Source organism: Rattus norvegicus, chromosome 3 (assembly GCF_021556685.1).
Source record: "Rattus norvegicus strain SHRSP/BbbUtx chromosome 3, alternate assembly SHRSP_T2T, whole genome shotgun sequence".
In the NCBI taxonomy this organism is placed as follows: Eukaryota; Metazoa; Chordata; class Mammalia; order Rodentia; family Muridae; genus Rattus; species Rattus norvegicus.
The window spans coordinates 73,422,191-73,433,824 of NC_141536.1; the positions used below are offsets into that span (position 1 = coordinate 73,422,191).

At 37.1% G+C, this 11,634-nt stretch overlaps 1 protein-coding gene across 1 annotated transcript; it reads left to right on the forward strand.

Moving 5' to 3' along the window:
- The first annotated feature begins 3,078 nt into the window (after nucleotides 1–3,078).
- Or4p22 (olfactory receptor family 4 subfamily P member 22) lies at nucleotides 3,079–4,020 on the forward strand. Its single transcript, NM_001000340.1, has one exon. The coding sequence runs from the start codon at nucleotides 3,079–3,081 to the stop codon at nucleotides 4,018–4,020; it is 942 nt and encodes a 313-aa protein (NP_001000340.1).
- Nucleotides 4,021–11,634: the final 7,614 nt, after the last annotated feature.

Consider the following 11,634-nt stretch of genomic DNA (forward strand, 5'->3'; position numbering starts at 1 on the left):
AAATCCCACAGTCTAGTTTTCAGTCAATGCAGACACAGTTTCACACCCAACTCTTCCAAAGCATAGCACAGTACATCAATGTGAAATATATATATATATATATATATATAAATTGTATTATATATATATTGTATAATATATTGTATATAATTGTATTATATATAAAGAGTTAGATTGTAGATACATAAAATTAATATAACCATTAAAATCACAAGCAAAATATATTTAGGTAATACACAGATTATATTGTTATTTCTTTTAACTTTCTAAACCAATTTTCTTTTTTCTTTTTTTTTTTTTTTTTGGTTCTTTATTTTGGAGCTGGGGACCGAACCAAGGGCCTTGCGCTTCCTAGGCAAGCGCTCTACCACTGAGCTAAATCCCCAACCCCCCAATTTTCAATATAATTATATTACCAATGTATATTTTCAGATATATGTGGGAATAATTAGTTTTGTAAAATTAGAACTTTATAAGGTTATAAAATTTAACCTTATATTGATAGTTGGGTTTCATAATTGTAGTAGGTTTTCCATTTAATAAATACAAAATGCAATAAATTTATAATCCTGTATTTTAAGTTTATCAAGAAATAATTAAATATTTATAATTGTAAATATATATATTAACTATGAGGACCAAGACTCTGGCAAATAATACATTTATCTATGTACAGTCACCTTAAAACTACTTTAAATCCCTATTTTGGGGCATCACATATCTAAAGAAGTATGACAAAAAAGATAAAAAATGATAAGAGATGAACATTTGCAAGAATCCTAATTGTGTCCATTTACTTAGTCATTTTCTTTCTAAGTGCTGTGAACTGAACTCAGGAACCTGCACATGAAAGGCACACATTCTTTCCCTGAAGTACATCTCCAGCTTTTGAAAAACCAATGCTGTTCTATCATAAGCAATGCATGCAGATGTTGCAATAGCAACAGTTGATTGATTGAAATGTTCTTACCTAAAAGTAGACATGAGAAAGCCAAGATAGATGTGGCTGTTTATAACAAACACAAAGCATCTATCATCCAATTCCTGTGTCTATGGTGTATGACTGCCTTTATTTGACTAATCCGTTTCAATCACTGAACTTCTCACTAACATGATTCTTGAATTAAACCTCAAATTGGCAAGAGCCTCTCAAAGTGTATGACAAGAGATGACTGTGGGATAATGTAGGTGTGTCATCCTTTATGTCATTCCTTCAGGGGTTTTCACAGAAAGCATGAACTATCAATCACAATCACCCAGATCATTAGGCCTTGTGTCTATGTCTTATGATGTTTCGTGGCTCATCCAGTGTGACATGGATTAGTAAATAGGAGTGAGCGTGTTTCTTATCAAATATGGAATCCTGAGCTGTTGCTTTACAATAGACTGAATTTTTGAAGTAAAACCAATATTTCTTGTGCATATCATTCATTCCAGGTTCCTTAGGTACGCACATGATATGTTTTTATTTTCTAGTGCTTTCTAAATAAGTGCTTTTTATTTTATGAAATATTATTTTGAGAAAAATTTGCTTGGGATGTCTATTTCCCACACTATACTCATTTCATTAAAAAATTAAGAACTTTTAATTACATAACCAGGATATGTAATCTACCATGTTTACAGAGTAATAGTAATTTTAGCTGACTTGGTACAATAATATGCGATGCACTTTTTTGTTACTAAATGTATGTTTTTTAAAAACATTATTCTTGGAAACTGTATGTATTTACATTCCAAATGTTATCCCCTATCACCCCTCTCCAATAGCCTCTCCCCTTACTTCTAAGAGGATATTCCCACTGTCACCCACATTCTCCCACCATTTCAATGCCCTGGCATTCCCCTTCTCTGGGGAAACAGGCTTTCACAGAACTAAGACCTTTTCCTCCTATTGATGCTGGACAATGCCATCCTCTGCTACATATGTGGCTGGGGTCATTGGTCCTCCAATGTGTACTCATTGGTTGATTGTTTAGTCCCTGGGACCTCTGGTGTGGTCTGGTTGATTAATATCGTTGCTCTTCCTGTGGGATTGCAAGCCCCATCAGCTCCTTCAGTCTTTTCTCTAACTTCTACATTGGGGTCTCCTTATTCAGTCCAATGATTAGCTGCAAGCATCCTCATAACCCTAACCCTAACCAATATAGAATAGGAGGGGTAGGGGCTAGGGGGATGTTGGCCCTGGAAAATCGGGAAAAGGAATAACAATCCAAATGTAAATAAGAAATACTGAAGTTAATAAAGAAAAAAAAATAAAAAAAGCCAAAATTCTAGCATACATCTCACCTTATCTTTTTTATATTTAGTAGAGCTTAAAACAATCTTGACAACACTGAATTTGAAGTTTGTTTAGTTTTAAATACATAATTACTTTACAAGGCTTCTTTATGGTTTTTCTGATTGTAGGAAATTTTTATTAGTTTCATTACTGAGCAAAATAAAAAGCTGTCTGGTTGCTATTGAAAAAAAATTAGTAATCATCATCATATTTAAAAAACTTTAAATGATCTCGTTACATAGCCAGCACAGTACATTTTTGTAAACTATAAATCAATTTCTCATTATTTTATGTTTTCAACATATACCAATCATATACATCCTTATTTTAATGATAGAATATGCAATAAAAATATCTATTGAAAATTAAATTTTTATTATATGTTCTGAGAAGAAAATGATCTGTAAAGTAAAATTTTTATGTGTATAAACTATATAAGTTAAATAATAAAGGAAATAAATTCTCTACATAGTATTAACTGATTATAACTGTTTCATATTATTATGAATAAAAATAATACAATTGAAAGAGTTCAGTAATTTTAACTTATTTTTAAATTTTAAAACATTTTATGTTATCAATGATTAGAATATTTAACAAAATAATATAAGCTATTACACAAAAATATGATTTAACAGCAACAAAATAATTAATTTTTGAACTGATTGCCTTGTATGCTTTGTTTGGAATTATCGATGATTTATCATTCTTGTTTACATGGTTCAGTGATCCAGTTGAATTGTTGCTTCTGAATTTCTCTTTTCCATAGATAACTATTTCTCTACAGAGTACAATAAATGGAATGCAAGAGGAACATATCAGAATTTCTTCTCATTGGACTGTCTTCTAAGCAGAACATTGAAGTGTTTTGCTTCCTGTTCTTCTCCTTCTGTTACCTTGCCATCTTGTCTGGGAATCTGGTGATCCTTATCTCTGTCAGATGCAGTTCTCTTTTTAACCAACCCATGTACTATTTTCTCAGTCATTTATCTTCTATGGACATTTGCTATACCTCCTGTGTGACACCCAAACTGATTGGAGATCTGCTTGTGAGAAGAAAATATATCTCTTATACAAACTGTATGCTACAGGTCTTTGCCATGCACTTTTTTGGCATTATTGAAGTCTTAATCCTAGCAGCCATGGCCTTTGACCGTTGTGTGGCCATCTGCAAGCCTCTCCACTACATGCTCATCATGAGCAGAAGCAAATGCCATGTCTTGATCTTGGTCTCTTGGGTTGGTGGGGCTGCACACTCCTTTTCTCAGTTTTGTTTGCTAATCTGCTTGCCCTTCTGTGGCCCCAATGAAATAGACCACTACTACTGTGACATTTTCCCTTTGCTGAAAGTTGCCTGTACTGACACCACCATTGCTGGTATGCTCGTTGTTGCCAATTCAGGACTGATAGCTTTGGTAACCTTTGTTCTCTTATTTGGTTCATATGTGGTTATACTGTTCACATTAAGGAATTACTCTGCGGAACAAAGACACAAAGCTCTTTCTACATGTGGATCCCATATCACTGTGGTCATTTTATTCTTTGGACCTTCCATCTTTGCTTACCTTAGACCTCCTACTACTTTCCCTGAGGACAAAATCTTCGCTCTATTTTATACAATCATTGCTCCTATGTTCAATCCCCTTATATATACTTTAAGAAATACAGAGATGAAAAAGGCTATAAAAAAGGTTTGGTGTCAAAAGAGATTTTTCAGAAGAGAAACAGTTAACTTTTAGTATGTTACACAAATTCATATAGTAAAAAAGAGTGTCTCTGAAAACAATATTTAATTATTGAATATCAACTGCTCATTCAAAAAGAGTAGGGTAGGTGGAAATAGGAAGTACCAAAATGAAAATGTACTATTCAATTGAGAATGAATAATGTTTTTCATATTAAATTTTTTGGGGTGATAGAAGGGTGACTTCAAAGCACATTAAAATTCCAAACTATTATAGAATCTTAAAATTTTAATTTTGTTTTCTACATGATGATAAAATATTTCCGTATAATTCAGAAATTAAATAGACTGATATTATTTTTATAGAAATGCTTTTAGTAATGTTTTATATTCTAATAATATAGCTAAATAAATCTTATAAGGTGACAATTTTAACTAAATTATAACATAGTGTTCCTCAAATCATATATACTCCAACTGTGGAAAACAAATGAAAAATAATAATTTTATGCTTTTAGAGGAAACCTTTGTTAGGTTCAAGACACTAAAACTATTCATTTAAGAAAATCACTTCATACAAGACAGACCTGAAAATATAGAGCTGAAAATTAATCCATTCCAGTTCTTATGGCATAGAACTAACAAACAATATTCTATTTGAATTTTTAAACTGATTATTGTTTTGGACTCTTATTTTATTGAAAAAAATTTTGATGCTTTTAGAGGTAGATGCTTGTATGTTTTAATCTTCTTTCTCACTTAGTTGTTTTTCTCCTCTCTCCTCTCTCTCTCATCAATATTACTGTCCGGAATGCTAATAGACTTTCCTTCTACAGTCAGGTCAGTTATACTCTATCACCCTCTGTTGCAAGCAAATATTGTTTACTCTTCTTCTCCTTCTGTGAAGGGTTGTCCCAGAAGCAATTGCCAATTGAAGAAGAGACCATGCACTTTACAAAGAGTGAACAGAGATGCCTGGGCATGTTCCGACCTGAATGCTCCCTTCCTGAGAAATAGCTTTTCTAGTGCCAGAGGGAACAAAGCAAACATTCAAAAAAAGAAGCACCCAACCCTACTACTCAGCCACAATACCAATAAATTGCACCAGTGACTCAGTGACTAGCAAGACTCAAAAATGTACAGGGTATAGTACTGCCAGATACACAATGGCACTAAGAAACAGCTCTCTAATTGGACATAATACACCTTTCATAAGAAGAAGTTGTTGTATACTACCAAAAAAACTTGGGCTTACTACTCAGTAAAGTCATAGATACTGAGAAGAACCTGCAACTATTACTTAAATAAAAGAGCTTACTCCCTAAAAATAATCTGAATTTCTCTTTAAATACACAAGTAAATGTAGTCTTTACCTGTCGAAAAGAAAATTGCAAAATACAGAGAGGATTACTGAAAACTACTCCCAATCAAAATTCAGAGTTGTGGAGTCTTGTCTCAGTAGATACATCTACAAATCCCTCCCACACCTCAGGTTTGGGAAACAGTATACAGAAGGAGTCTAGAAATATTGAAAAGCTGAAGGATTTTTGGTTCTTTGTAATATTATATCTACTGAAATGCACAAAAGGTGATCCCCTCAATTGTCCCCAATATATTTGTGTAAATATTAGCCAATTATGGACAACCGATATATACATAACAAAAACTGATGGGGGTGGAGGAGTGTTAAGTGGACCACCTGACCTCAATACTCATAAACAACTACAGGAAATTTTGAAATGCTCTCCTACACAAGGCCTGAACACTAAGTTGGCATGTAAACATGGGCAGAATAAATAACATAAATAGCTACCTCTCAACAAGAGCTATGGATAATTAAGGATGATAAGAAAGCAATTGAAATGTTCTCCCTGGAGTAGTGAAGATTGGTATCTACAATACAAAGATTACATTAGAATGACTTTATGAAACAGGATTTAAAAACTCAGTCTATCCATTCCTGTGTTGAAGGACATCTCAGTTCTTTCCAGGTTAAGGCTATTATAAATACGGCTGAAATGAACACAGTGGAACATGAATCCTAGTTATATGTTGGATGATTATCTCTCTGGATGTAGGATTGGCGAAGACCTTTTCCAAATATGTTGGTTGTCATTTTGTCCTATTGACAGTGGTGCATTTACACAATGGGGTACTATTCAGCTATTAAAAACAATGATTACAGCAGTCAGCAGCATCAACCTTCTGGTTACTACCTGAGGATGATGCTGAACCAGTCGCTGAGCTCTGTGTACCAAAATCCCATGAGGGAAGAGAGCTGGACTCTCAGAAGTACAGACAATCCTGAGATTTCACGGAAGACTGCTTCTTCTCCTTACATTCCTGTACCAAGAAGATTCTGCCTAATGCACTCTGGATATAAGAACCTAGGAGTAGTCAGCAGCAGGAATCTTCGATTTCTGCCTGTGCCCAGAGCTTAAACTTTCCCAAAGCTCTCTGAACCCAAATCCCATGTGGGAAAGAACTAGACTCTCAGAAGTACAGACAAACCTGAGAAATCAGAGGAGACAATTACTTCGGCTAATGTTCCTGGTCCAAGAGGAACCTGTCTAGTGTTCTCTGTGCCTTCGAGGCACAGGAACCTATGAGCAGTCAGGGAAAGGATACTTGCATTTCCTGACTGAGCGCAGAGCTGAAAGTCAGTCTCCAGGAATTCTGACACACCTGAAAACAGAAGAAAGACCAACTCTTCTGCTCTAAGCAACCTGTTTGGAAGCTTCAGGACACAGATCCAAGAGTTGTCTGTGGAAGGACCCTTACAGTTTGTGCCTGTACCCAGAGCTGACCTGGTCCCAAAGCTCTCTGTTCGAAGATCTGGTTGAGAGAAAACAGGTCTACAGGAGTGCTGCCACAAAGGCTTGCAAGAGGATCAGGCCACTGTCAGAGATAGCAAGATAGCAAGCTAACACCAGAGATAACCCGATGGTAAGAGGCAAACTCAGGAACCTAAGCAACAGAAACCAAGACTACTTGACATCATCAGATCCCAGTTCTCCTAAGAAAACAAATACTAGATATCCAAACACAATGGAAAAGCAAGATTTGGATTGAAAATCATGTATCATGATGGTGATAGAGGACTTTAAGAAGGACATAAATAACTGCTTTAAACAAATACAGGACAACGCAAGTAAATAAGTAGAAGCCCTTAAAGAGTAAACACAAAAATCCCTTAAAGCCTTACATGAAAACACAACCCAACTGGTGAAGGAATTGAAAAAAATGCAGAATTTAAACATTGAAATAGAAGGAATAAATAAATCACAATGGGAGACAAGCCTGGAGATAGAAAACCTAGGAAAGAGATCAGGAGTCAGAGATGCAAGCATCACTAACAGAATACAAGAGATAAGGAGAGCATCTTAGGGTTAGAAGATTCCATAGAAAACATTGACATAGCCATCAAAGATAATGGAAAACACAAAAAGATTCTAACCCAAAACATCCAGGAAATCCAGGACACAATGAGAAAAACAAACCTAAGTAGAATAGGTATAGAAGAGAATGAAGACTCCCAACTTAAAGGGCCAGTAAATAGCTACAACAAAAATATAGAAGAAAACTTCCCTAGCCTAAAGAAAGTGATGCCCATAAAGATAAAAGGAGCCTAAAGAACTCCAAATCAATTGGGCCAGAAAAGAAATTCAACCTGTCACATAATAGTCAAAACACCAAATGCACAAAAAAGGAAGAATATTAAAAGCAGTAAGGGGAAAAAGTCAAGTAACATATGAAGGCAGACTTACTAGAATTACACCAGAGTTCTCGCCAGAGACTTTGAAAGTCAGAAGATCTATGGCAGATGTCATAGAGAACCTAAGAGAACACAAATGCCAGCCCAGGCTATTATATCCAGCAAAACTCTCAATTAACATAGATGGAGAAACCAAGATGTTCCATGACAAAATCAAATTTATACAATATCTTTCTATGAATCCAGCCCTATATAGGATAACAGATGGAAAACTCCAAACAAGGAGGGAAACTACACCCTAGAAAAAGGAAGAAAATAATCTCCAGCTGCACATCTGGCGGAGGATGGCCTTGTTGTGAGGAGGAGAAGCCTTTGGTCCAGCCAAGCCTTGACCCCCCAGTGAGGGGGAATGTCAGGATGGGGATGTAGGAAGGAGGGGTGTTAGGGGAGGTGGAACAACCCTTTAGAATTAGGGGTAGGGGGATGGGATATGGGGTTTATTGGCAGGAAACCAGGAAAGGGAATAACATTTGAAATGCAAATAAAAATAATTAATAAAAGTGATTACATGAAATTCTTAGGCAATTGGATGTACCTAGAAAATATCATCCTGAGTGAGGTAGTGCATTCACAAAAGAACATACATGTTATGCCCTCACTGTTAAGTAGATATTAGCCCAATAGGTTGGAATACATAAAAGGAAATATCACAGATCATATGAAGCTCACAAAGAAAAAACAAATTGTGGATGCTTCAGTCCTACTTGAAAGGGAGAACAAAATACCCACCTGGGGATCACTGTCATATGCAGCCACCAAAAATCAGTCCCTATTCCTAATGCCAAGAAGTGCCTGCTGTCAGGAGCCAGATATGGATATCTCCTGAGAAGTTCTGCCAAAGACCTACGATACAGATGAGGATGGTTGCAGGTAATATTTGGACTGAGTAATGGGACCCCAATAGAAGAGTTTGAGAAAAGACTGAAGGAACTGACGGGGGTTGCAACCCCATAGGAAGAACAACAATACCAACCAAACAGACACCACTAGAACTCCCAGGGACTAAACCACCAACCAATTGAATACACATGGAGGGATTCATGATTCCAGACACCAGAATGTAGCAGATGGCATTTCCAGGGTGTTGAATTTTGAGCACATGGGTGGGAGTGGGAACATCCTCATAGAAGCAGGGGGACTGGGGAGTGGTTATGGGAGAGGAATGAAAGTGGATAACATTTGAAATGGAAATAAATAAAATATTCCAGAAAAATAAAATAAAATAAAGTAAATCTCAGTCTATATATTGATGAAATAGACAATTCTGAGTTGATGGAATGTAATAAACCTGAAAACGAGTACAACAAATAGAGGAGTACAAAATGAAATTTATAATTCTTCTCTTGTATTTTATGCTCAGCTCACCAGGATCCAATAATAGGTTCAACTGTATTGTTACCTAGGGAGAATGTTTAGGATCAAAGAATCACAATACAGAATCAGTATTCCTGGCTTTTAAAGTTATCAGCTCCACTAACTATCCAAAGAGAGAGGCGCCAGTAGTACACAGAGCTAGGGAGCAGAAGGGTGGCCTGAGACAGGACCCTTCATGTCTCCATTTACTCCCAGAGGGTCCACGTTCCTCTGATACAAAACCTGCCTGCAGTAAGCTGGTCGGCCAGTAGCATTCTCATGCCAAAATCTTAGGCAACCAGGCTCACAGGTCCACAGGAGTAACAAGTTCCAGTATGAGACAGAAAGACCAAGTAACAGCAGAGATAACTAGATGAGAAATGCAAGTGCAAGACCCCAAGCAACAGAAACCATGACTACTTGACAACATGACAACCAATCTGTCCTACAACAGAAACTACTGCATATCCCAACAAGCATGAAAAGCAAGATTTTGATTTATACCAGATTTCTCAATAGACTATGAAGCTAGAAGATCCTTGTCAGATGTCATACAGACCCTAAGAAAACACAAATGGCAACCCATGCTACTATATTCAGCAAAATGCTCAATCATCATAGATGGAGAAAACAATATATTCCATGAAAACATAAAAACAAATTTACAATGTCTTTCCATTAATCCAGCCATTATGCTCTAAGATCAAGAATCGACAAATGGGATCTCATAAAACTGCAAAGCTTCTGTAAGGCAAAGGACACTGTGGTTAGGACAAATCGGCAACCAGCATATTGGGAAAAGATCTTTACCAATCCTACAACAGATAGAGGCTTTATATCCAAAATATACAAAGAACTCAAGAAGTTAGACCGCAGGGAGACAAATAACCCTATTAAAAATGGGGTTCAGAGCTAAACAAAGAATTCACAGCTGAGGAATGCCGATGGCTGAGAAACACCTAAAGAAATGTTCAACATCTTTAGTCATAAGGGAAATGCAAATCAAAACAACCCTGAGATTTCCCCTCACACCAGTGAGAATGGCAAAGATCAAAAACTCAGGTGACAGCAGATGCTGGCGAGGATGTGGAGAAAGAGGAACACTCCTCCATTGTTGGTGGGATTGCAGACTGGTACAACCATTCTGGAAATCAGTCTGGAGGTTCCTCAGAAAATTGGACATTGAACTGCCTGAGGATCCAGCTATACCTCTCTTGGGCATATACCCAAAAGATGCCCCAACATATAAAAAAGACACGTGCTCCACTATGTTCATCGCAGCCTTATTTATAATAGCCAGAAGCTGGAAAGAACCTAGATGCCCTTCAACAGAGGAATGGATACAGAAAATGTGGTACATCTACACAATGGAATATTACTCAGCTATCAAAAACAACGGCTTTATGAAATTCGTAGGCAAAGGGTTGGAACTGGAAGATATCTTCCTGAGTGAGCTAACCCAATCACAGAAAGACATACATGGTATGCACTCACTGATAAGTGGCTATTAGCCCAAATGCTTGAATTACCTTAGATGCTTAGAACAAATGAAACTCAAGACGGATGATCAAAATGTGAATGCTTCACTCCTTCTCTAAAAGGGGAACAAGAATACCCTTGGCAGGGAAGAGAGAGGCAAAGATTAAAACAGAGACTGAAGGAATTCCCATTCAGAGCCTGCCCCACACGTGGCCCATACATATACAGCCATCCAATTAGGCAAGATGGATGAAGCAAAGAAGTGCAGACCGACAGGAGCCGGATGTAGATCGCTCCTGAGAGACACAGCCAGAATACAGCAAATACAGAGGCGAATGCCAGCAGCAAACCACTGAACTGAGAATAGGACCCCCGTTGAAGGAATCAGAGAAAGAACTGGAAGAGCTTGAAGGGGCTCGAGACCCCATATGTACAACAATGCCAAGCAACCTGAGCTTCCAGGGACTAAGCCACTACCTAAAGACTATACATGGACTGACCCTGGACTCTGACCTCATAGGTAGCAATGAATATCCTAGTAAGAGCATCAGTGGAAGGGGAAGCCCTGGGTCCTGCTAAGACTGAACCCCCAGTGAACTAGACTGTTGGGGGGAGGGCGGCAATGGGGGGGGGTTGGGAGGGGAACACCCCTAAGGAAGGGGAGGGGGGAGGGGGATGTTTGCCCGGAAACCCAAAAATATTATTAAGTATTAAATAAATAAAAAAAAAGAAATATCCAAAAAAATAGATTGAAAACTCCAACCCAAGAAGGGAAACTACACACTAGTAATAGCACACAGTGATCTTCATGTTTAAAAAAGAAGAAAACGAAGAAGAAGATAGTGACATAAACATAATTCCCACATCTAACAGCAAAAATAACATTAAACAACAATCACTATTCCTTAATATCTCTTAAAAATCAATAGGCTCAATCCCTCCCCCAAAAAAGTCATTGGCTAACAGACTGGATATATAAACAGGACCAAGAATTTTGCTTCACACAGGAAGCACACCTCAGTGAAAAAGACAGAAACTACCTAATAGTTAAAATCTGGAAAA

Bases quoted from the DNA above. Each gene is read 5' to 3' on its own strand.
- Or4p22 (NM_001000340.1), top strand. From the start codon at position 3,079: ATGGAATGCAAGAGGAACATATCAGAATTTCTTCTCATTGGACTGTCT.